The sequence below is a fragment of the Cydia splendana genome, chromosome 4 (assembly GCF_910591565.1).
Source record: "Cydia splendana chromosome 4, ilCydSple1.2, whole genome shotgun sequence".
Classification (NCBI taxonomy): domain Eukaryota; kingdom Metazoa; phylum Arthropoda; class Insecta; order Lepidoptera; family Tortricidae; genus Cydia; species Cydia splendana.
In genome coordinates, this window is record NC_085963.1 from 390,654 (window position 1) to 416,936 (window position 26,283).

Sequence of the window (26,283 nt, forward strand, 5' to 3'; positions counted from 1 at the left end):
TTTATGGTACTTCTATGTAGCAAAATCCATATTAGCCACAATACAGGAACTAACCACTTTATGTCAAAAGGAAGTTATATAGAAAAATATAGCTGCCTAATGTCAACATTGACAATGACATGACAGCTAGAATCAGCTAATGAGCGAATGGGAAAATAGTGCATTATGTGAAGGTCAGAGATTTTTGTTATTTTCTTATTTTATTCTTGATTCACATTGTTTTGTTATATTATGCTATGAACAATGGCGATACCAATTGTTTTGCGAAGATCGTACTTGAAGCTTAGAAACAACGGATTATGTTCAGGAAACGTTAATACGTCGCATGGCGTTCTGTTCTCACGGTATTACAGTGACAATAATGATGTTATAAATAATGCGGAGTTTACTAACAGTACTATTCTGATAGAGAATGGCTTCAACGTGCACGAGCTTCCAGTAGTGGTGCGGAAGATAAAGGATTTGGCAGAGGTGTCCGAGGGAGCGCAAACGCAAGTATTGCCGCCGAGCGCGCCCGACTCGCTCGACTACCACCTCATTAAGGCTGAGTTCAAGCTCTGCACGGACCTGCGAGATGTATTCTCCCTACTCTCCAAGTGTACTAAAATTACCCCGAACATCGCGCTAGGCGCAATGGAGCGCATTTACGACTTGGAAAAAATACCCACACAGACCCCTGGCATCGGGATGGATTCTAGCCTAGATGCCCCCAGGACCGTCCACATCAATTTGGCTAAAGGTGCTATTTTAGATAAGCTGTTGAAGGTTGTTACGAAGACAGAAGATACTCAGACAATACTGAATATACTGAATTCCAATTCAACATTTATGGAGCCATATAAACATAAGTTTTGTGATGAACTGTTGCTCAGAGCTATCGATAATCAGCTGCCCATTGAGCAACTATGTGAGTTTATAATGTTCCTGATGGAAAATAAAACTGATGCCAAATATTCTGATACTGTAGACAAACTGTGGGTTGGCTTTGTAGACAAGGAAAACAATATCAATGAACATAATATTGCCCTTATTTTCAAAGTGTTGCCAGGATTTAAAGTAAGTAAGAAGACAATTCTATCTCTACTGGAACAAAAATTAGCTGAGCTGTGGTATAATGTCAAGGTTCCTGACATGCAACATATTTTAAATACCTTTATTCAAGAAAAATACTCATCCATGCAAACATTTGATGTCATTGGAAGATGGTTTTATGCAAACCTCCACGCTTTGGATGAGGATACACTATTGGACATAGTTACTAAGTTCACTCGTTTAAATTATACAGATAATGTTGTTGAAAAGGCTGTAGAGAAATATATGAAACTTAAAGGCCCTAAAATTCAGTCACAGATACTTACGATTGGCATTCTTAATTACTGCATGCAGTTTCAAATCCGCAATGAGTCTATCTTGGAGGCATGCAGTGAATACTTTATCAATAATGGAAACTCAGTGCCTACTAGCTTCCTAAAATCTTTCATCTACCCTTTTGGATATTTAAGTTATCAACCAACAAATCATGAGCAGTTTTGGAAATTGGCACAGGAAATCTTGAATGAAAAATTTGACTCAATGAGCCCTGATGATATTTCTTCCATAGTTTTATCTAGCATATATTCCGGTATTTATCCTCTGCAGTTGGCCAGAAGATTATTCAGTGCAGAGTATTTAGTGAAAATAAATAATCCGGAAACACTGAGGAAACTTCACTTGATTGACACAGCTTTAGCAATAGAATGCACAGGCTATGCGGGTCCATTCTTACCCAAAGACAAATGGTCCAAGTCTATGTCGCTAGACGGCAGAGTACGAAACATTATAGAAAAGATAAAAGATAGTATGCTAAAGGTATCCGGTGCCAATAAAATGTCAACTGCAGTTTTAATACCGTTCCTTTATGCAGACGAGACTTATATGATAGATGTCTTATTGCACCCAGCTGGTGTAGAAACAGAAAATTTTAATTGGAAATTGAAGTCAGAAAAGAATGAAAATACAGCTATTTTAATCCATCTGCCTGATCATTTTTGTTGCGGCAATGAAACACTAATTGGGCCTCAGATGTTGAGGAAAAAGCATCTTAAGCTCTTAGGGATTAAGGTGGCAAGTGTCAAGTACTCCGTGCTTAGCAAATGTTACATCTCGCGTAACAAAACCGAAATGGAGAGCTATCTCATTGATTGTATCAGAAATGCAGAGCATTGTAATTGATGTTTTATTACTCCAGCAGTGTCAAGAATAAAATAAAAAAAGTCATTATAAGGAATTAAGTGCCTATATTTTTCTAGTCTGTATAAACCAAGTGGTAAACATAAAATAATACAATGTAGAGGGTGGAACTTTTCTAGAGAATGAGCTGAAAGGATAGTGTTATCTAAGTGATCTACAATCGAGTTAATATAATCGTAAAGCTGGATTAAAAAGTAAAACAAAATCATTAAAATGAAATATTTTTATGTCGGAGACAACCCTACAAAGTTATTTACATTTTTAATTGACACATGTCATGTCATTCAAATGGGTACTTACTTGCTAGGGTTGAAACATACCTACAGATTTTTGCACTAATGTTTAACAAACTGTATCTCAAAAACGGTTAGAAATATTAACGTGATTAATAAGTGAAAAATAAAGTATGTAGCCTACTTTGTATATTTAAGTCAATTGTACCTAAGTATATTAGAAGTAGGTATGGAATTCAATAAATAAAAGAAAACAATATTGTATCGTTAATTTATTTCATTATACTCGTAACATTTATTATAACTTTCCTCCTTACTTTACTCACTTTCTAATTCACTAAAATTATTATTTTAAATATTTTAATAATTTCTTAAACAACTTTTACAATTCGAATTATTCTTTTTCTCTAATAAAAACTCGTTCCAGATCAAAATGCTTACAATAAGTTAATTACAATGAGGCGAGAAATTATGAATTTAAAACCCAATAGTCAGAATGGCGTACGGGTTTCAGGATGGGGCTACAACACAAGCGCCAGCGGGCGCGGGCGCGGGCAGGGGACTACGTCGCAGAAATCACAGATAACCTGGCGTCATTAACTCGCTCGACCCTCCTTCACCCATAGCCAGAAATGACTACTCTATAATTTTATAGCCATAATGGTGTATCACAGCAACTCTAGCCTGAATATCAAATTGTAAAGAATGTGTCGCTGATCACAGCCTAATCTAAACAATGTAATATTACAAAGATTAATCACTCGACAGAGTTACACGGCTCGAATAAGGCTAAACGTACGATTGAAACAACGAACACGACTTGAATCTATTTGAAATAGGTACCTAACTACATATGTGCAATCTTTTGAATTACGATACGACTATTTAGTTACCGTGACAATTCTAACACTCATGTATCCTGAAAGCTATTATTACGAATAAATAGGTAAACGTTACCCATAACCTATGACGTAGGTAATTGAGGGGCCAACATCATAGATACAGTCAACGGTAAAAATATGGGTGTAGACAATTTACTCAAAAATATGTCCCATAGTTCTTAATTCACTGACAAGAGTTATGGGACATATTTTTGAGATGATTTGTACACCCATATTTTTACCGTTGACTGTACATAATATAGTAAGTACTGGCGAAAACAGTGCCGTGTAAATATACTTACCTACATGTGTAGAGGTAGTTTTGTATATTTCTTAAAAAAGCAGCTCCCATACAATCGAAAATGCACTGTCATTTGAAACCGCCATGCTCAAATTACATGAAACTTGGCACATTTAGGTACGTAACATATATCTGTCTGGTACCTACTAGTTTTCGTTACTAAAAATTGTTATACTAAGAAAATAGAGCGAGTAGGAAGTTTTGTGTGTAAAACTTCTCACTAAGTAATAGATATTAGTAAGTACCAGATATAGATATGTTACTTGAATGTTTATGTAAAATTTCATGTTATTTCAGAATGACCTTTTAAAATGAGAACGTAACTTGGATTGTATGGCGGCGGCTAGATTCGTGTGGCTCTTAACAAGTTGGTTGATCGTCTACAAGTAGACCCGTTGAACTCCTCCCTTCAATTACCGTAGTACAGTTCGAGTAGTCTACTTATTAGGTAGAATATCCTACGTTTAGTATTGCCACTGAATCCTTCCTTCCAATAATGTGAGCTTTGGCACATGGGTATTATTTTACTTCGCGGATTTTATCTTCTACCTATAGGTACTTAAAGTTATCGCGACGTCTATTAGGGTCTAATGAAACGGTAGTGGCTTCGACGTTAACTAGGAATGTTTATTGCGGAATAGCAGCTGGCATACCAACTGCGCCGAATGGCATGCATGGCTCGCGCCACTCGACGACCTCGCCGGCCTCGTCTCGGCAGAAGTCCTCGAGGAAGCATCGAACACAAGTATAATAAAGAGGAATTAACGCAGCCTAATACGTAAACGTATAATTCAATTTAATGTAATAAATTCGATTTATAATAATTAAAAATAATGTATATAATATTTTTATACGTAGGTAGTCTGTTACGAAAGTATATTTTAATAAGGGTTAAATTTAAATTTTATTATTCATTACCTATTGATAGGCATAAATATTTTATAATAATAAACGTATTATACTGATTTGAGTATATATTTTAAATACTTTCTTCTATTTTCAGAGGAAGATATGTGTTGCCAAACAAGTTCCGTTTATTTTTTATCACTATGTGATAGAACACAATCACAAACTTAAGTAGCTTAACATAATAAACTTCTCTTATTATTTAGCAAGTTTATTATTAATAAGAAAATTTTTATTTACTTATGTTAGTAATATTTTTGTTATCTACGATGGTTTCAGAGCTACGCTTTGATACAGTTTAGAAAAATAATCGTAAACCGCTTTTACAGTAGGTACACTTCGACCCGTCGGTTCGCGTCGCTACTTCCTAAGTAGGTTTGGCTGCATTTACGTGCGTATCTATCTCTAACTTTGAGTTTGACTCTAATATTTTTTGGTATTTAGCAAATAAAACAAATTTAACCGATCTAGTGGCACAATCCACTCACATCTGCGAATTAGCACGTCACTTACTTTTAGTTATTTTGCATTTTAGATGCATTTTAGACCATGAAGTTATTGCCTTTTTTAAAACAGACGGTTTATGTCTTCGACTGCTTTTGGCAGTAATTTTTATTAGCAAAGTTTCCAATTCAAAGTCCTGCTAAGATTTCGTCTAGTCCTCTACCTATTATCGATAGAAGTGATATATAATGTAATACATTTCTCTTAAAACTATTACACGCCTTTGGGATATAATCTTATGAAATTTTGAACCATGACACATTAGAAACTAGGTAGTGAATACGTACCTAATCACTTAGGGGCTAAGATATTTTATTACGAGACATCAGAGTCCTATTTGGCAGTCACCTAACTTCGTCATTACCAATTACGAATATCGTGTGGCGTTATGGAAATCAAAATTGACAGATCACTCGACGCTTGCGGCTCGGTTCGCTCCGCGTCGTTAATTTTGATCGATCGCCTAAGGCTAACGATGACAAATGAAAATTATAATTATAAGCTCAGATGACAAAAACGTCATACAAACGATCACAGTAAGAAATCATCTACCTACGCGAATGTGCGTAACAAGTTTCCAAAGTTTAGACACTAAGGTTAATAGCGGCGTGGGCGGCCCGGCGCGCTTCACGCGTCCCGCCTCACGCGCGGGACGCCCCGCGCGTCCCCCTCCCCTCCTCTCGACAACCCGTCACATGGCGGTCGCGGGCCTTCCCTTCAACGCAACTCGGTAACAATCAGTGTATACGAATAGAGGCAATCGAATTGGTGTGTGTGTTGACGTTCGTCTCAGGTAACTAATGTCAAAAGTGACTAGATAGCTTTATATACTTTAAATACTACTCGATCGGAAATTGCGAAATACGAATTTATTAGGTACGTCGCTTTCACGCTTCAGTCCCACTGTAAGTTTTAAGTTGAGCAGATATAAAACCTTAGAACAGAATTATTATTTACAAAATACGTTTTTAAATAGATAAAAATATTCATAGTTTATTCTTTAATAAATGTATACGTCTATAAACTATCTATGTTATACAACTTTGATAGAAAAACAATTCATTAAAAAAATAGAAAACAACCGTTCGTAATAGAAAGGTGAAGTTAGTCCTACGACAACAACTAATACGTAAGAAAGTAACGCCCTCGGGCCTACCTACCGCATCTACAACGTAACCAACTTAGAACTAATCAAAGCACTCCGTGACCGATAGTAAGGCTTCTCGTTACATTCACACTCCACTCATACTCTATACAACAGTGAATAAACTCCAAATCACCCTAAGCAAACTCAACATAACCTCAACTAACCTAACATGTACAAGTCAAACGAATAACGTCAATCATCGTAAGAAAACACATACAATGTACAAATGAACGCAATCGCAACGACTCGACGCCGAGCGGCAGTCTTTAGCGGATAGTTATGCGATTGTAACCTTACGAAACTTGAAATAACACTAACAGTTACGATAAAATCACAAAGATTTTCATAAGGGCGCGAACGCCTTGCGCTAATAGTCCGAGAGCCGGCGGTAAAGTTATAGTGGTGACACTTCACGAGTAGATGGTGATGACTTCGCGGCCGCCGCCGCGCACCATCAGCACGCGCTCCAGCCCCTCCGTCAGCACCTCCAGGAACTCCATGTCTGTAACATAAACATCATGTTAGCTACAGGCCAACGACCTAAACATTAAAGGTCTCCTTATTACAGAGAATTGAGGAGAGTCTTGCGGCGGGGGCAGGGTGAGGATGACGAGATAAGAGTAGTGCGATCGCGACACATCTCGTTGTGGGCCGTGTTACTCACAGTTGGACTCTCGCTCCAGCTTGGTGTCGCGCGGCGGGCTGGGCAGGTTGAGGATGACGCGCTGTGACCGCGACACACCTCGTTGAGGGCCGTGTTACTCACAGTTGGACTCTCGCTCCAGCTTGGTGTCGCGCGGCGGGCTGGGCGGGTTGAGGATGACGCGCTGTGACCGCGACACACCTCGTTGAGGGCCGTGTTACTCACAGTTGGACTCTCGCTCCAGCTTGGTGTCGCGCGGCGGGCTGGGCGGGTTGAGGATGACGCGCTGTGACCGCGACACACCTCGTTGAGGGCCGTGTTACTCACAGTTGGACTCTCGCTCCAGCTTGGTGTCGCGCGGCGGGCTGGGCGGGTTGAGGATGACGCGCTGTGACCGCGACACACCTCGTTGAGGGCCGTGTTACTCACAGTTGGACTCTCGCTCCAGCTTGGTGTCGCGCGGCGGGCTGGGCAGGTTGAGGATGACGCGCTGTGACCGCGACACACCTCGTTGAGGGCCGTGTTACTCACAGTTGGACTCTCGCTCCAGCTTGGTGTCGCGCGGCGGGCTGGGCGGGTCGAGGATGACGCGCTGTGACCGCGACACACCTCGTTGAGGGCCGTGTTACTCACAGTTGGACTCTCGCTCCAGCTTGGTGTCGCGCGGCGGGCTGGGCGGGTTGAGGATGACGCGCTGTGACCGCGACACACCTCGTTGAGGGCCGTGTTACTCACAGTTGGACTCTCGCTCCAGCTTGGTGTCGCGCGGCGGGCTGGGCGGGTTGAGGATGACGCGCTGTGACCGCGACACACCTCGTTGAGGGCCGTGTTACTCACAGTTGGACTCTCGCTCCAGCTTGGTGTCGCGCGGCGGGCTGGGCGGGTTGAGGATGACGCGCTGTGACCGCGACACACCTCGTTGAGGGCCGTGTTACTCACAGTTGGACTCTCGCTCCAGCTTGGTGTCGCGCGGCGGGCTGGGCACCTTGAGGATGACGCGCTGTGACCGCGACACACCCCGTTGAGGGCCGTGTTACTCACAGTTGGACTCTCGCTCCAGCTTGGTGTCGCGCGGCGGGCTGGGCACCTTGAGGATGACGCGCTGTGACCGCGACACACCCCGTTGAGGGCCGTGTTACTCACAGTTGGACTCTCGCTCCAGCTTGGTGTCGCGCGGCGGGCTGGGCGGGTTGAGGATGACGCGCTGTGACCGCGACACACCTCGTTGAGGGCCGTGTTACTCACAGTTGGACTCTCGCTCCAGCTTGGTGTCGCGCGGCGGGCCGGGCAGGTTGAGGATAACGCGCTGTGACCGCGACACACCTCGTTGAGGGCCGTGTTACTCACAGTTGGACTCTCGCTCCAGCTTGGTGTCGCGCGGCGGGCTGGGCAGGTTGAGGATGACGCGCTGTGACCGCGACACACCTCGTTGAGGGCCGTGTTACTTACAGTTGGACTCTCGCTCCAGCTTGGTGTCGCGGGGCGGGCCGGGCAAGTTGAGTATGACGAGCTGCGAGTCGTGCGACCGCGACACGATGACTTCATTGAGCTTGACAGCTGTGTGCATCCGCCGGACCGTGCCCTCGTCTCTGCACATGTATACAGATTAATAGACATCCATTCAATACATGGAACGGAGTTGAACTCCGTACACCGCGCTAACAAAACGGTGCATTAACTGGACATAACATATATAAGAAGATTAGTTATTTACCACTTAGTAAAAAATGATGTCTTTTAAAAATATAAAAATGCGCAATTATAAGTAGATATATTTCTTTATTTATTTTATTTATTTATACTTTATTGCACAAAAGAAAAACTTATCGTACAAAAGGCGGACTTAATGCCAAAAGCATTCTCTACCAGTCAACCTTAAGGCAAAGCAGAGAGATTGTGTATAAAGTCACGACCAACAATATCTGTATTGGTATTAATTGAACCTTTAATATATGCACTTATTCATAGCACAGACAGAAATACTAACTAGGAAAGGCCGGGAGGTAGGACTAAAGCAGACCAGGAACGGAAAGGCAAGGAAAACAGATAACAGGCAGTACTCCTGCGGCTTGGAACGATTGAAGGATACCTGTAGAGAAGGAACGAATAGGACTGGATATTAGGTCGGACAAGCGTGTCATTATAACATCGTTTTTGGTTCCCCTAATAATTTCTTTGGACATTTAAGATGAAGTCTTTCGATATTTAGATCATAATGTTTGTTTGAAGGATGTCCCTAACTAGGTACTCCCAAATCACCAGAAATATTGGAATGTAGGTAGAATAGGTAGATAGGTACACTTCATCAGAAATATGTCCAAAGAAATAAGATGTTTGAAACGCCCGAGATATTGACTCTGGAACGGAAAAGGTAAAGGAGCATCAACATGTAAACGAAGCATCAATTTTTCCTTAAGAGAACTATTATTCAAACTGGAAATTTGCTTTAATTGAAAACAAAATGTTTAAGTTCAAATATGGCTTCGGGATAAAGTAAGAATTTCTTGAGGCGTTCAATAACTTGTCTTTTGGGAGTTAGCCATTTTAGTGCGCATGTCACAGATGATGTTGACACACGACCTTCTTCAGCGTCCGTATTTTGCTACAAAGCGAGAAATCGATCTTCCCGCGCATTAACAAATTGAAACAAGCAAAATAATAGGTATCTACCATACCTACCATTATAAAGAAAAGCTAATGGACGTTTATAATGTTAACCAAAGGGCAACTTATCACGGCACAAAATAAGTATACCGGTTATCATTGCTTGCTCATTAGTAAGATAAGTATAATAGGTACTCACGGCGTAATGTTCGGCATGGGCTTGGGCTTGATGGCGTCTCCGTTGGGGTTGGCCGCGGGCGGCGGCGCCTCCTCACTCTGCGAGCGTTCGTCGGGCGAGTCCCACATTGAATCGATTATGTGCAACAAACTACTGCGAAAGTCGTCCTACGGTACCCCAATCCATATCGATCCAATCGAATTTTGACGCGAACCGGACGTTGCACATGACGGATTCAAAGCGAATAAAACACGGGATGTCATATATTATCTCGACTGTTAATACACTACGGACATTTAAACATCCAATCTCTTATCTAGTGTGAAAAACGAAATGTGAACAACTCAACGTGAATGGCAAACATATGACCACCGTGTGTAGATTCGCGGGACTCTGGGCTGGGTTAGACCGGTCATGATCGGATGCGATGAGAAAATAAACATGTGAGGTGCAAATAGCAATAGTGACGAAGCTGATGGTGTGGTTGATGGTAGGTATATGGTTTTACTGGAAACTGAAAATATTAATTTTAAGCAACAGACTTCACATTAAGCCACATTTAGAGATCAAAAAAATCCATTCGTTTACAAATGTGTCAATAGTAACAATTTAATAGCCAATAATAATTTGAATATTAATTTAATAACTATGTAGTCTGGTGGATTTAGACAATTTAAAAAGGAGTCTTGTGTGTCAGAAACGAATGGAGAGTGAAATAGTTTCAGTTTCAAGCGAACAATCCAAGCAGAGACGGGATGTTTCAATCTCATCATTGTTAGCGGAACAGGAATATACCTAACAAGATTAACCTGTTAATAGGGTCATAACAGGGTCATAATATAGAAAAACAGTTGTCTCTTCTATTCCCGAAAGTTAACGATACAGGAGCCTAATATTTTTCACATCATCTATTCGGAAAAGGGCTTTTTCTTCCCCGCTAGGAGGGATCAAAGTGGTACTTTTCATCCCTGCTAGGGGGGATCAAAGTGGCACTTTTCCGTTCAAAGACACATTTTTTTTGAATTTTCACATACATTTTTTTTACTTAAATAGTGTTTTGATACATGATAATTTCCTCATTTATTTTTTATTTTTTCCTCATAGTTGATGTGAAAAGCAGTACCTATGTGTCACGCGGTATCAAAATTATTTCGTCTTGGGCGTTAACACTTGAATCCCTCATTACGCTCAGGATTCAATGTACGCCCTTGACGGAAATATATCATTTTGCTCCCTTGTAACACAAACTACTATTGTACCTAGATATATTGGCTAAAAGCGTCCTCTACTTAGTTGAAGTCTATATCAATTTTGAGGATTTAACACTGTTCTTAACTTTTGGGAACAAAAATGACATATCGGGACCAACTGTTTATGATCCAACAGCACTTTAAAGGGATGGGATAATTTTATAAGTACATAGTACCTACATATTTATTCTTATTAAGATATTTTCTGGGGTCAAGAAATGTAAAATGTATCACTGTAACAGTTGTGTCCTGTGTCTTAACTTAAGCATTTTGAAGGTATTGCGGATAAGATAACAAGCGAGAAAATATGACGAGATATACGTCTTTTTAATAAATATTTAAATTGAAGTACACCGGTATTCAAGGGTCAAACACAATTTTAATTGACAATATCTTTTCAAAAGCACCCAATAATGTGCTTCTCGGTTCCTGCCTTATTGCAGTTTATGCCTATAAGATGACGCCCACAGGTCACAAGGGTAGGTACCTACACTGGTCTGATTTAAAAGACTCCTCGTTCGTCTCTCTTATCCGAAACCCTAATGTCTGTGCTACAGGACTGTCAAGTCTCCTCCACCGAGGTGATCGCGCCCGATTCCAATTATTCAAATCGTGAAGACAGTTTGCACCAAAACAAAAACCTCAACGGTAACCTCGGTGGCTCGTCAACAACCCTGTCACAAAATTAAAAGTGAGACAGGTATATCGCGATGGTCACCTTGTCGTCCTTCTCCGTCTCGTCGAGCGGCGGGCTGGGCGCGTCGTCGGCCTCGGGCGCGGGCGCGGGGGGTGCGGGGTCGGTGCCTGCGGGCGCGGGGGGCGCGGCGTCGGCGAAGCGCACCTTGCTGGCCGACTTCACGTCCGCGTGGTGGTGGTCCACTATTGCTTGTACCTATAGTTCATCGCGTCTTAGATAGTGCGGTGGGTATTGGTGGCGCATGCGTTGATTTTTGATGAGTTGCGTAAATACCGATTTTCGGAAGCCTCTCGACCCTGTGGCGTTAATGTATCATAATTGTACGAGTATTTATCACATGAAGTATGATTTAAATCGGTTTTATCATATGCCGAAAACAACTATCGGAGGTCCGATTTATAAAATAATTCGGAAGGATTCCGTAATTCGATAATTTTACGAAATTGGTGTAATGTTTAAATGGAAATACCATAGCATGCTTTAACCCCGATTCATTATATATACTTATATACAGGGTGATTCATGAGACGTGAGCAGGACTAATCCTACACACTCAGTAACTGATAATTGATCGATCACCGTCGTATTTAGGCGAAACAACCACAGTTTTTCCTATTTTTTAACTTTTTAGTGAGGGCTAGTTTAATTCTCTACAATCATGGTCACCCTACAAGACCTAATCGCTGAACATAAAAACTCTTTAACCGTAATGACAGCGTTATGATTACGAAGAAAATAACTGTCAAACTTGAGTGAGATACGCGTTTTCAAAAGTAACCAGCCGTGATGACAGTGATGACATTAAATTTGACACAGAGTATCGGTAGTTTAGTATTGTAATTTTAGGGTGACCATGCATGTCGTAAATAAATCAATAACTTTTTTTTTCAACATGACTAAAAAAATTACGTTAATCTCACTAATACTGATACGAAACAGTTGCTTATAATTTACGAAATGCCCAGTGTTAGTCCTGCTCACGTCTCCTGAATCACCCTGTATATTAGATTAAGTGAACTCCAAAATCACGATTGATTAGAGTTGGTACATATTATCGAAATTATTTCCCTGTTGATGTTTGAATGTAAATGTCCCCAATAAATTCTCCCTGAAATGTTTTTCAGTTTCGAAATTCTTTGAACGTGATTGTTTCCAGGTAGCAGCATCTGCTGTTTCTTAATATTGTTAGTAAAAATAATGTTGAGATTATTTCCAATTACATACTTATATATGTATTAGTACGGATCTATGGGGCGAAAAAGCGTGCTGTGTATTATTTACCCACCTAGCTATGTTATAATCCTAAACAATCGGATACGAGTAAACATCAAGAGAGCGAAACATCAAAAGGAGCCTACAAATGCAAGAATTCTATGAAGACATAAAAGTAAAAATGAAGAGCGGATTGAAAAGTGAATGGTTTTTAACAGTGAAATGAGAAAAGTATGAGATGAGTAGAAAGAGAAGAAAACACTTAAAGCAAATATAAATCTGGGTGTCCTGTAGTTTTATAGGACTTTGAGAGCACATCTAGGCGTGGAATGAGTGACGCATGGTTCTAAGCGTAACTACCTACACATCGAAGATACAATTATTGATAAAACCATCGTCAAGCTTGGAAGGAAACAGTAAACTATCACTCTGGCCTCTTACAAAAATGCCTACTAAATCAAAACGCTAGAATCATATAGGTCAATCGTGGCATAAGCAAGTAACTGAGGATATACACCCATCTCACGCTCAGCGTTGTATGGCTGACAAAAAAATCATATCTTCAGCTATTTACGTCTACTGCCACGATGAGCTAGGGGCTTATTAGGACTTTACAAATTGATCTTATATCCGTATTACGCGCAGTCATCATCATTTCCACCTTAATCTCTTATTCATAAATCGCAGTTTTGATACCAATCACTTGTGTCCATCTTTCTTGCACTATGAATGGTCCGAGCGAGAACCGTTGCGAGTGAACGAAGTAAAGTAAAAATAGAAATCAATTTGTAAATTCCTGGCCAGACTAAAATAAAACGAGCTCTAATCCAAGGGTTATTAGGGGTTAGTAAATGGATCACAGCTAGAATGCATATATAAAAGTGGACTCGATCGGGTTAAAGTATTCCGTTTACCAGTGGCAACTTCTCCTCAGCGTTTTGCTCACTATAGTCCACCAAATTTTGCATCTGTATCGGCGCAGACAAATATAAGTTAGTTCTGTATAACACACATTATTATAAAGCCACGAGATATTTGTACAGCGTACAGTGAAGTACTGTTAAACATTTGTGAGAAGTGGAACAAGTGTAGTTATAGTGTGTGAGAGAGATGGCACGTACCATTCCGAGGGTCTCTTTCTTGTTGAGTCTGAGTTCGCGCAGCATTTGGTTACGTTGCTCCATCATCAGTGTGCGTTCGTACGTGTAGGCAGATATATCGCTGTCCGTCTGAAATTAGGTGAGAAATAATTAAACATTATGAGAATGAGTCAATAGTCTATCTTGCATAGGTAACGAAGCGCGCAAAATATAGATACGCTCTTATATCTCTACAACTCCTTTGCCTCCTTGTGTGTGTTCTACCGCTTGTACAATGAGCAAATAATTCCTCAGAGCACACTCTGAGGAATTATTTGACATGATGCCAACGGCCGCTTTCTATCACCGCACCGCTCGCCGTCGGCAGGGTGTTCATCCTCACACCCTAGAACCTAAATGGTCGCGTACTGTGCGATTTAAGACGAATTTCCTCCCGCGGACGCTCCGGCTGCGGAATGAGCTCCCTTCCGAGGTTTTCCCGAGGGTCTACGGTATGGGGTTCTTCAAAAAAGGAGTGTACAGGTTTTTAAAAGGTCGGCAACGCGCTTGTAACACCTCTGGAGTTGCAGGCGTCCATAGGCTACGGTGACTGCTTACCATCAGGCGGGCCGTAAGCTTGTTTGCCACCGATGTGGTATAAAAAAAATATCTCTCCAAAATCCTAATCCATCTATTAATTATTGCAATCATAATAATTCTATACGAGGAAAATTAAAGTGAAGGAAAATTAGAATTAACGCAGCATATTTTTTTCACTCCATAATAAGTCTGACGTAACAGGTTAAATTTTCAATTATTTGGTCGTGTATTTCCAGATAAGTAGCTTAGCAACCGGAAAAAAATATGCCTACGAAAAATTGGGAACTGAAACTCACATAATGAATGTTAAGATACTGACCATCTCAACAACTTCGACCTCGGCCTCCAAACGCAGCTGGTACAGGAACATCTTGAGGTCCTTCTTCATCTGGATGGAGTTGTCCTCCATCTGCGCGACGGTGAAGATGCGCATCTTGCAGTTCTTCCAGGTGCGGTGCTGCTTCAGCAGGAACGGCAGCAGCATCAGCATGCCGCCGTCGTGCACGATCCACCAGATGTCGATGTTGCCCGCCACCTGGAATGTTGACATATTGAGTTATTGTTGGATAGGAAGTGCTGGTTAAAAAAAACTTATTTGTAATGATGGCCATCACAAATGTTAATAACGACTAGATGGGAGCTCCCTTGACGTGATGTTTAAATTTATCAGAAATAATAAGGCAACAATACTGCAACTAGCTTTAAATACCACAGAAACAACCACCTTGCATAAGTGAGTAAGATGTAAATATTGTCGCACAATCAAAATTGCAAAAGTGACTGCAGCCGTCGTTGTTCTTCTTCTTCAGGTGCCTCTCCAACTAGTGAAAGTTAGCAGTCAGCTCCGTAAAGCGACTTTTGAAGCTATGAATCGGCGCTTAGAAGCCGATCGGAGTTTTTCTGCCGGCGTCATGCAGACGTACGACGCTGCTGCATTTGATAGTGACCTTCTCAGTGGAGTCCGGGAAGAAGTTGATCCCTTTGGGCACGAGCATGGCCATGCGTGCCGCAGCTACAGCGCGCACTGTGTGCAGGAACACGTGCCACGTCCGCTCGTCCTCCGACTGCCGCCAGCCGTACGGCCAGCCCACGATCACCGTGTTGGGCTTCAGGCCGCCGAGGCCGATGGTTTGGACGCTGGAACATCGCATTGAGGATTAATTGCCAAATTTTTGATAAACATATACGAGTAAATACACATTTATAGTACATATGGTGCTACTTTCCCGCACTAGTGCGTATGTCGAAAGTTTAAAAGGCCACATGTACTCTAAAACGTTGTACGATACACGTGCGAATACGTAACAACTTAATTAAATATGCGGTGCTGACTACCAACGGTGCCAACCGTCATTTCTTGGCACTTGAAAAACAAGTATCTTAAAATTTCTACTCACACATGGCTCAGGCCTTCGGCGATGTCGTGGCTGACCAGCGTGTCGGCGAAGCCCTTGACCTTCTCCTCCAGCATACACTGGCGCAGGTTCTGCCGGGCCGTGGTGGACTCGCCCGCGCGCCGCGTGAAGTCGCCGCCCAGGACTGACACGCATACTGTCAATCCCTTGCCTGGAAACCGAGACTTATGATGAATGAATGAATTTTATTCCGAGTATGGGTTTACAATTGGTGCACAGTTAAACATCTTAGTTCAAGCATACTCTGCTTAGTGTAGAAACACAGAATTGAGTGATATATACATAGTTGGCTATCATGCTGACCAGTGCCTGAGTTTTTGAAAGGCAATAATTGGATTCCGTTATGTCCCTCCGTTCGTCCGTGTCCGTGGGAACTCTGGATTATACACACTAGTGGTCAGCAATATTTACACCACATAAGTTGCTGTAAATATTGCTGACCACTGCCATTTCGAACGACTGCTAGATATCCAGTTAGAAAAAAATCTTCAACAATAATGTTTATTTATGTTCCGAAACTTCCGAACCAGCGATCCGGAGCGATCAGGAGATCGCCTTTGAATGAAGGGACCAAAATGTTGGATAGCATGTGGGGTTAACAATCACAAGTGACCGTATGTTGAAACTGTATATGGTATCCACCCAGCCAGTTATGGTAAGAAAAAATCCTATTATCAAACCAGTGGGATCGGTTAAAGACAGAGTTCAAGAGTGGCCATGACATAATCTGGTTATAAAATACTTACCCGCTTTAAGCTGACTGGCAAAGGATAGCATCTTGCGGTACTTGAGCGTGAGGTCGTCGTTGGGCTTGGCCAGCACCAGCACCTGCGGCCGCCAGTTCTTCGTGTGCGGCGGGCCTTCCTCCAGCCGCATGAGCGAGTAGCGAGCGGCGGAGAGAGCCAGACCACGGAGACCGTCTCCCCACTCTTTCTCCGCTCTATAAAAAGTTAAGTAAACATTGGAGGCTTTGCCATGAGAACCGGTAAGAAAAACGCGAGACTATCACTAACACTTTTTGTTACGATTAGTACTTACGACAGCAAATTTGATCAGTTAAAAGGAAAAATACAAATAGGAAGGTGTATTGCACCCTAGGGGATGATGATGATCTCTAGAAATACCTACAAGAAGATGGATAATTAGACGCAATTTAACTACTTATGACCACAATTAGCACACCTCGTTGGTTATCGAAGGTAACATGTAATTAAGTACCTACGTTTATATTCACCAGCAACTTGTAATTCTGAAGAAAGTGCCATATACCAACGGACGAAATTTCCCGGTTAAATTCTTCTTCTTCAGCCAGCAAGAGCAACCTGAAGAGAAGTGCTACAAATTCTTGAATGTGACTCACCCTCGATACTCGATGTACTTGTAGATGAGGCCAGCCATGCCCATGGCGATGAGTGCGAAGATCCACGACGTCATGAACATGATCGAGATGCAGAGCGTCAGGCCGGCCAGTGAGAGCGACCTGTAATGATCAAGTTGCTTTTTACTTAATGTTACAGGCTGTAATTGTTTTATCAAACTGCACAACGGGACTAAATCGCGTATTTAAGTTTTAAGATTTTAAATCGCGATTATAGTAGTATACCCTATAATGGACACGGAACCAGTAATGGGACAAAAAAACACAATTCCTCTAAAATAAGTATATAAAAGTAGTTTATAAACACTGGATATATTTTTATAATAAATAAGAGTCCTAGAACTGATTATGTTTGAATTTTTATTAAATTCGGTTATTTTTTAAGAAATGTGCGTCAACCCAAAAGTTGTCGTGCCACTGAAAAAAAATATCACTAAAAATTCTTAACAACTTCGCTAAGAGAGGTGAGTTAATTTATTAAATTTTAATTAATTAATACTTGATGAAAACTAGAATGTGTTTTGTTAATTGCATTTACCATGAGATAAGGTATACAACACACTATGTTGTGACTCCACAGATGTAAAAAAAATAGTGGTATTTGGCCCAATCCCATTATAGGAGCTGTAAAACTGCATACCTCCTATGATGGGACAATTGACATAATGATGCTTGCCATGCCATAATTTCATGTTTTAAACAATACAGAAGTAAAATGTAGTTACGAAATATCAACCAGGAGGTATTCTCGGACTTAGGATAAATTAATATCGTTTTTCCAAACTTTTATTTAACTTGCCTTGTTAGTTAGTGTGGGTCAAATGAGGGAGGAGGATTACTTATCGCAACCTCGAAACATTTTTTGGCTGATCTTTCGCTTGCCAAAGGTGTTGGTGGGTCAAACCGATCACTGTGTTATGTCTTTCCTGTAGACATACACAAGAGTTAAGGGCTATAAAGGTTAATTTTCTTATTTAACCCTTATCCACGTGAAAAGGTCCTCCTTTTATTTAAAGAACTATGATAAAATCATTACTTACATGCCCACAAGCTGTTAACTATTGCCCACAGGAGAGAAAACTAGTGTGTTATCGCGAACAGTACATTTTTCTCTCCTGTGGGCAATAGTTAACAGCTTGTGGGCATGTAAGCAATGATTTTATCATAGTTCTCTAAATAAAAGGAGGACCTTTTCACGTGGATAAGGGTTAAATAAGAAAATTAACCTTTATAGCCCTTAACTCTTGTGTATGTCTACAGGAAAGACATAACACACTGATCTGTTTGACCCTGGTACGTGTGTATCCGTTGCGGTAATAATCGTTAGACGGTAGACACGAAAATTACGTTTTTTATTCGTCCATACCTTACCCGTCGTAGTATTTGAATCTCGGCCGCCAATTAGGTCCAAAATCCAGTCTCTTCATTGCCTTCTATCAATCCCGTCACCAGTATAGGGTAATAATACCCTGCTACTGTTAATAATAACAGTGTCGTGTCCATTGTAAGAGGTTTCTGCTACGAATTTGATTATGGACTTCCACGCGGTTCTGTTTTCAGCTGTAGCAATAGTAATATAGTGCTTACCAATGATAGTATTTGAACCTCGGCCGCCAGTTAGGCGTCTTGAGCAGCGTCTGCAGCGCGCAGGCCAGGTTGACGAACCCGTAGCACATGAGGAAGAACATGGACAGCAGCGGCGCCAGGATGTCCACGTTGCCAAGCAGGATGCCGCACTGGCAGATCGCCATTGTTAGCAGCAGGGCCCTGGGAATAATTATCGCCATATTATTATCAATACCTGGTCTACAGGAGTATTTCCACGAGTCTTCTGCGAACGCTTCTCTTTAATTATAATTTATAATAATTACCTTAGAAAATGCTAGGAAAATTGTAGGCTGTAGCAATTTGAACGCGATTAATTTAAAAATGGAGCTAGTTTTAAGTAGTCTTTATTAAATGAGTACAATCGGGGCAGTTGATTTGATAATTATCAGCATTTTAGTGAACCGGTCTCAGCTAATTATCAAGAATTCCTATTAGAACATACCTTGTAGGTTCGCCCCGACTAGACGACACGGCAAACGGCGCCAAGAACGGGATGATCTCATCCTTGGCAATGGCTTGAAGCAGTCGCGGGGCGCCGGTCAGGGACTGCAGCCCTGCGCCCAGAGTGGACAGGAACGAACCCACCAGGATCACCCACTGGTTAGGCCACGCCATGTTGGCGACTACTAGCTTACCGCCGATCGATTGACCGAACCTGAAAGAAATTGCAAGTTTATATTTTTTAATATAATGTAATGTATATCAACTCAAAACAACTGAGAAATTGTTTTAGGAATGCTAATGATTAGCTCTTTTTACGTACTGGGATTCTTAATTTGTAATGCGAAATCGCTGCAAACAGAACACACGAGGACAGGGTATTAGTCAGGAGGGCAGAACGAACTTTCTATAAAAAGAACCAGTCGGTTTGTCACACCACAGTGTAAGAAAAGTAAAATGGTGATGATGTCTGTAACCAGGCGTGCACAACCTGTAGGTATTTAATAGCGGTGGTAATCACAGTGGTAAGTTAACACCTACTTGTCACGTAACAGCAGGTTATCGACAGTGCCGGCGAACAGTAGCACGCACGAGAGATACACGGTGGAGGTGGTTAGGATGGCGCAAATGGTGCCAATGGGGATACTTTTTTGGGCGTCAGCCAGGTCTCCGGAGCGGTTTGATCCCGCCATGATGCCTGTGAAATTATCAATCATCATTACTAAGTCTATATACGTTCCAGTGCACAGGCTTCCTCACTATGTACGAGGTATGGATGGACCATAGGGCAAATAGGCTAGCCCGAACAACAGTCAATATAGATACTGCCAGAAAACGAACAGCCTAATCTTTTGAAGGTATTCTTCAAAAGTTGTAGAGCCCCACTGAGGATTTTTGATTATCAACCCTCCCGCCGCCCACAAATCAAAAGTTGTATGGTGTGTTATTGTATTTCGGTTTGTAAATCAAAACTTGCCAAGAAAAATGCAATTTTGAGTTCATAATAGTCATAATACAATAATGGAATGGAAGACCTTTTTATGGCCTCTACTGGGCGGCTAGATAGATCAGAATCCTCTATACATATAAATTAGGTTATTGTAAGGTTTTTTCTTAATATTACTAAGAATTAAGTAGTAATTACTTGACTTGATCCAACATTATTAAAACTTTGATGGATCAAATTTACTTATTAAATGTGTTTTTATATGATCCAAATATTCTGTTGAAGCCATTCTGGATGCAAATCATCCCTCGTATAGCGCCCCGCGGATGGAGAAGTCAAACTTTGTTGTTTATGTCCAAAGTCGTTGAGGATAAAAAGTTTTATATTCGCGTTTGGCCGTAATTTCTGTACTAACTTGTATAACTTGTTAGATAAGTGGGTAAAGTTATTAGTTTGTAAGAAGTAGTTTATTTCATTACTATTATAATTAATTCTTCTCTCTAGAAAGCAATACAACTTCTAAGGGAAAAGTAGCGATATTAAAAAAAGCGGCCAATATCTCTAAAACCATAATGCCTCTTTGATTTGGTCTATAGTCTCTGGATCATTCAAACATACTCGCTCGATCTGAGGCCGATTACAGTCAGCAGCTAAGCTTGTTAGGTTTTCGAAATGATCTGTACACACTTTACTTTTTTTTAAACAAATTTGTCTTGATCTCCTCGCCCGCGTATCTGCTTCTGCTTCTGAATATACCGTAAATTATTTGTACAATCATAGGAATGATTTTAGAGCATCTTTTAACTACCAATTGTTTACCATCTCTACAAAAGCCGTGCAGTTGTGACCTACAAACTAAACTAAAATAACGATTTATAACAGTCTTTAAATGTTTACCAGTCACCGACGGGAAGAATATGCCGATGAGTATAGTGAAGGTAGTGGTGATGTCCGCGTAGACCTGGTTGTAGGTGGGGCGGTCCATCTGCTCGATGTCCTCGGGCTCCTTGCCGTACGCGATGTACTGGCCCAGCGTCAGAAATGAGTCTTGCAGGTTGTCAAAGAACACGCCACTTGCTAGGCCCTGAGAAATTGGTATTGGTATAAATTGTCTCTTTCAAAACTACTTATTTGCGGACTGATTTAGAGGCCTAGTACCATGCCTAACAAAACATTAAATTTCGGTTCTGGTCAGCAGGTTTGGACCTGGACTATGTTTAATTAGGTACCTAAAGCATATGTTACTGATATAGAAAAATTCAAGAAACTAATTGGATTAATTTTGTTGCTTTAGTCTGTTTGTAACGCTTTCAATGGGTTATACTGTATGGCGCTACGAATATGGACATGAGACGAACAATGATGGGTCAAACAGATCACTGTGTTATGTCTTTCCTGTAGACATACACAAGAGTTAAGGGCTATAAAGGTTAATTTTCTTATTTAACCCTTATCCATGTGAAAAGGTCCTCCTTTTATTTAAAGAACTATGATAAAATCATTACTTACATGCCCACAAGCTGTTAACTATTGCCCACAGGAGAGAAAACTAGTGTGTTATCGCGAACAGCACATTTTTCTCTCCTGTGGGCAATAGTTAACAGCTTGTGGGCATGTAAGCAATGATTTTATCATAGTTCTCTAAATAAAAGGAGGTCGTTTTCACGTGGATAAGGGTGAAATAAGAAAATTAACCTTTATAGCCCTTAACTCTTGTGTATGTCTACAGGAAAGACATAACACAGTGATCTGTTTGACCCTGATATCAGATGAGCAGCATAAGTCTGTGGAAACGGGGAATTGCAACAACACTCTTTACTGACCATTGGTACACCTTATATATTTGCAAATAATGTTCACAATTGTCAGTTAACAGTGTGGACAATGGTATTTCCCACAATATATGTTATAGCAAAGATGATGAACGAAGTACTTAGGTAATTACCTACCTACTAAGCGCAAACATTAGACAGTACTAACTTTGATACCCTGGACGATTTGCACATCATGAGTCTTGTAATACTCGTCGCAGGTTCGGTTGGCGCAAAATAGCTTCTCCAGCTCACCGCCCACCGTCTTCGTGCAGTTGCTGATGTGGATGTCTTTCAGCAGCCGCTTGCCGAGGACGCACATTCTACAGGCAAAATAATTATCAACCAATACAAAAACGAAATAGACCTTGTTCAACTGTCATCATCATTCGCTTGCCCTTTTCCCATTATTTATATGGAGTCGGTGTAGCATGCCTTTTTACTCAATACCACTCTGTCGTTCACGATCTCATCATTCACCTGCTTTCTTTTCATCACTTACACAGTCCATCCACCTTTTCCTTGGGTTTCCTTTCCTCCTATCTCCCTCTACATTCATTCCATATATATCCATATATTCTCATTAGTTTCATTTTTACTTGAGTCCAAAGATAACTAAACCCATGACGTGGAAGATAACTTACTGTAGGCTGTCATTCCCGTTCCAGTTGACAAAGATGCCAACATATACGGCGGTAATAGACAGGATGACGCAAGCCAGTGCCACCGTCGCGAACTTGTTGACGAACTTGACTCCCAGGAACACCACCAGCCCCATGACGAGCAGCAGCCCCGTGCCGTACACGCGGAAGTTGTTGAACATCGCGTCCGGGTCCTTCGTGAAGTCGCCGAAGATGGACATCGACGGGGCCATGTATGTCTGGAAATTTAGGATAATGTGAGATGAAACAGAAAAGTATAGTCCAAGCATTTTGTGCTTTTATGAGCGGAGGGAAATTGAGTGTTATTGGATTCCTTGAGATCGCCGTGCGGCTCGTAGCTTGTGAGCGAAGTGTACTTTCTGCTGACAAATTATTACTGGAAACATTTAAAGATTTAAGGAACGAAGATCTTTATACAAAAATGGAAGTTTTTACTTTTACATTATATAACGTTACGATCGACTAAGTAAAGTTTAAGTTTACCCTTTCGAAACTTTAGAAAGTGAAACGTAAAAGCAATTAAAATTATGCAGCAAACAACACTCGAAAATCTCGGTAACTATTTTACGGTGACACTTAAAACTTGATACAGCTATGTCAACTTCCCAAGCGCTTCCGTAAAATTGTCGAACAAAAGTCAGCAGTAACTAAACCAAACATAGTTAAGACTTAAGGCATAAAGTAGTCCATCCCTCCAGCAACCTCCGCTCCAGTTACGACATTCCGCGCCAACTTTTTATTGGGTTAAGCTAACAGATGTCAAAGTACTGATGTTAGTATTGTGTGCACGACCAGGGTTAACAATTACTGTCATACGAGATCAAAGGAAGTAACCGACGTGGTCTGAAATAACGAGGATGCCTTTTGGTCTGAACAACGCAGCATAAGTCCGAGGATGTTGTTATTCCGCACACGCCAACCGTACGCGCGGAAAAAGGTTACTGAATTAAACCTTGAAAAGAGCTTTCGCGCGAAAATAAAGGTTTCATATTACTCTTTATATTTATTTGAAGCGCGGTTGTGGATATAGATTTCCACTTAGGCTGCCTGATAACGAAGGATGACAGCGTTGGAATCTCAGCTATATGGTAAGTAATGCGAAAGAGCTTTAAAGGTATATAAGATAAACTGAAATGAGACAGGATGACTCGGCGAGGTTGGAATTAGAAATGCTTTAGACGCCGGGCTAGGTCGAGTGGAAAATAGATGAGGCTAAATTTAGTTCTCATTTTTATGCTCAGTTTTCGGTTGGGACGTGTAATAAAATTATGAATTTTGCCCTGAACCAACCCATAGAAATGCTTTGATTAAATGCGAAGAAGAGGATCATTGTAAGAGTTTTTTGGGTTCGGTTAAATAAATCATTGATGTATTGAATTCTATATTCAGCTTTTTTTAAAAGTCTAGTTGTAGGTTTTTTCCAAAGAAAAGTCACCAGGAAGACGCTTGTCAAAATGACCGTACCTACAGCAACTACAACTCTCTGAGTCAATAATTTCGTAGCAACCATTGTAAAACCTTAAAAGCATTTTGAAAATAACATTCCACGTCTTGATAGTAAAATACAGGAGGTAACTCACTAGCACGATCTCCACGGCGCCCACGATGTACATGGCGGCCGCGAGCGTGGTCCCCGTGTAGAACAGCATGCCGACGGCGCCGCCGCACTCGGGGCCCAGCGACCGGCCGATCATGAAGTAGGACCCGCCCGCCGGCACCACGCCGTTTGTCGCAATCGCGGACATCGATATTGCTGTTAGCATAGTCTGTGAACATTACAATATTATTAAAAGGTTGTCATGTTTAACGCATTCCTATAGCCTATTGCGTGAACCGCGAAAAGCGCCTACTCTAGCGGGTCGCTGGCAGTGAATTTAATGTGTTAAGTGCTAGACAAAAAACGTGAATTTACCGCGTTTTCGGTTGCATTCTGTTCTCAGAAATCTGAAACTTTTCCAGTTTTTTTTGGAAACTCTTCGCAACTTGCACATTTGCATTCTGAATGAATTGGTTGTTTAATCCTGACTACTGATGTAATCTTCTTACCTTGTTCGCAAAGATGTTTTCAAACTCACGGCTTATTATTGTGTGACAATATTTGGAAATATATATATATATTAGCTCGGAAAGCGGCCAAGTTAAAATGGGACTGGGCTGGTCATGTCTGCCGAATGCCGGACGACTTGTGGGCCAAGTTAACCACAGAGTGGGAGCCCCACGAGTCTAACCGGGGAGCCGGCAGGCCTCGTCGGCGATGGCGGGATGACTTGGACTCCTTCTTGAGAGGCTGGCCAGATATTGCACTAAATAGAGACGAGTGGAGGAAGAGGGGGGAGGCCTTTGCCCAGCAGTGGGACACAGTGGGCTCTGAATAATAATAATAATAATTGGAAATCGTATTAGTGAAGTAGTGACTTTGCTCATTTGTCATAATACGTGTGAAGTCTGTAACTAATTAACTATTGTAAATCTGGAACCATTGTTAATAGTTCAAGTTCCGCGCATGAATGTGAAACTCCAACAACTGAGACAAAAGAACAATGTAACTAGTTCTCTATTCATGCCTCTTCATAAACCACATCGAGAGTATATTTGATTACATCTTTCGAATGTAATGATTTGGCTCAAAGGAAAAAGCCCTAGTAGAGATTAAGGAATATCTAGTTGCTAACTACTGAACCCGTCTTTTCACTCACGGTACTGAGCATTTAAGTTTGATATGCCTAAAATAATATGTAATGTGTATTATATATAACGCTCCACTGTGGAATTACGCTTATTAATTGTGGTTGGACATGAAATTTTCTGACTTTTGGCGAAAACTTTTTATTTGCATAACAAAACTCTACGATTTTTTTGGGAATCTAATTAGGACTATCACCCCCAACCAAATTTTACAATTATTTGTCAACACCATAAAATTATCATCGAAACAGAAAATTCGAGTCCAAAAGTATGGCGTTCCTCATTGCCCCCTCTACACTTATTAATCTTATTATCTTTTCAAATTTAAATATACATTTAAACATAAACATAACTGAATTGAAATCGAAAGAAGGCGTAAATAGTTTGATACACTAAGACAGTTTAACCAGAGTGTACCTATTTACTTTATGACGCGCAGGCGTGTCTAAATGTCTGTACATAAACCTTATGACTGCAAATTTTGTAGAAATATAGGACACTCACCGTACAACAGCACACCAGCACAATCAGGAAGCCCTGTATAGCGCCAGCAGTGCCCACGACCCACGTCAGACGGATGAACAGAATCACGCCGAAGATGTTCTGGATGCAGGGCAGGAAGACGCCGATGAGCGTGCCCATGCGCGCCGGCGGCGCGGGCTTGGCGGCGTCGGGGTCGGCCGCCGACGCCGTCGGAATGGTGTTGGAGTAGTCCGCCAGGGAGCTGAGGAACGTCGCCGCCCGAGGCCGGTCCTCGATCTCCTCCTGTACAACAAACATAATATGGTTTTTGTAACAATTTCAATATATTTATTTAAAGACAACAATGGCCCATAACGGTTAGTAACAATTAAGGTTAAAGAACTAAGTGTA

The 26,283-nt window shown here is 41.3% G+C and overlaps 2 protein-coding genes and 1 long non-coding RNA gene across 9 annotated transcripts in view; 2 read left to right on the forward strand and 1 right to left on the reverse strand.

Annotated features, from left to right (window-relative positions):
• The window catches only part of LOC134789644 (uncharacterized), a 369,764-nt gene that overhangs the window by 27,269 nt on the left and 316,212 nt on the right, over positions 1–26,283 (forward strand). The gene's annotated exons all lie outside the window — the stretch shown is intronic.
• LOC134789636 (FAST kinase domain-containing protein 3, mitochondrial-like) lies at positions 153–2,639 on the forward strand. The gene has a single exon (XM_063760222.1). It carries the CDS (start codon positions 244–246, stop codon positions 2,209–2,211), a length of 1,968 nt encoding a protein of 655 aa, XP_063616292.1. The 5' UTR covers positions 153–243; the 3' UTR covers positions 2,212–2,639.
• LOC134789635 (solute carrier family 12 member 6) overlaps positions 2,722–26,283 on the reverse strand; it is a 509,818-nt gene continuing 486,256 nt past the window's right edge. For 4 of the 7 annotated variants that reach the window (XM_063760215.1, XM_063760214.1, XM_063760219.1 and 1 more), the window contains 19 exons: positions 25,915–26,175; positions 24,306–24,491; positions 22,708–22,943; positions 22,233–22,386; positions 21,150–21,336; positions 19,847–20,003; positions 19,308–19,520; positions 18,845–19,024; positions 17,240–17,359; positions 16,626–16,819; positions 15,862–16,030; positions 15,412–15,601; positions 14,784–14,999; positions 13,907–14,014; positions 13,700–13,753; positions 11,595–11,768; positions 9,648–9,793; positions 8,294–8,433; positions 2,722–6,703 (listed from right to left, as the gene is read on the reverse strand). In XM_063760215.1, the coding sequence (XP_063616285.1) occupies positions 6,612–6,703; positions 8,294–8,433; positions 9,648–9,793; positions 11,595–11,768; positions 13,700–13,753; positions 13,907–14,014; positions 14,784–14,999; positions 15,412–15,601; positions 15,862–16,030; positions 16,626–16,819; positions 17,240–17,359; positions 18,845–19,024; positions 19,308–19,520; positions 19,847–20,003; positions 21,150–21,336; positions 22,233–22,386; positions 22,708–22,943; positions 24,306–24,491; positions 25,915–26,175 (3,177 nt within the window). In that variant the 3' untranslated portion in view covers positions 2,722–6,611. The remainder of the gene's footprint in view (positions 6,704–8,293; positions 8,434–9,647; positions 9,794–11,594; positions 11,769–13,699; positions 13,754–13,906; positions 14,015–14,783; positions 15,000–15,411; positions 15,602–15,861; positions 16,031–16,625; positions 16,820–17,239; positions 17,360–18,844; positions 19,025–19,307; positions 19,521–19,846; positions 20,004–21,149; positions 21,337–22,232; positions 22,387–22,707; positions 22,944–24,305; positions 24,492–25,914; positions 26,176–26,283) is intronic. The other 3 variants (XM_063760220.1, XM_063760221.1, XM_063760217.1) reach the window with 3 other exon arrangements.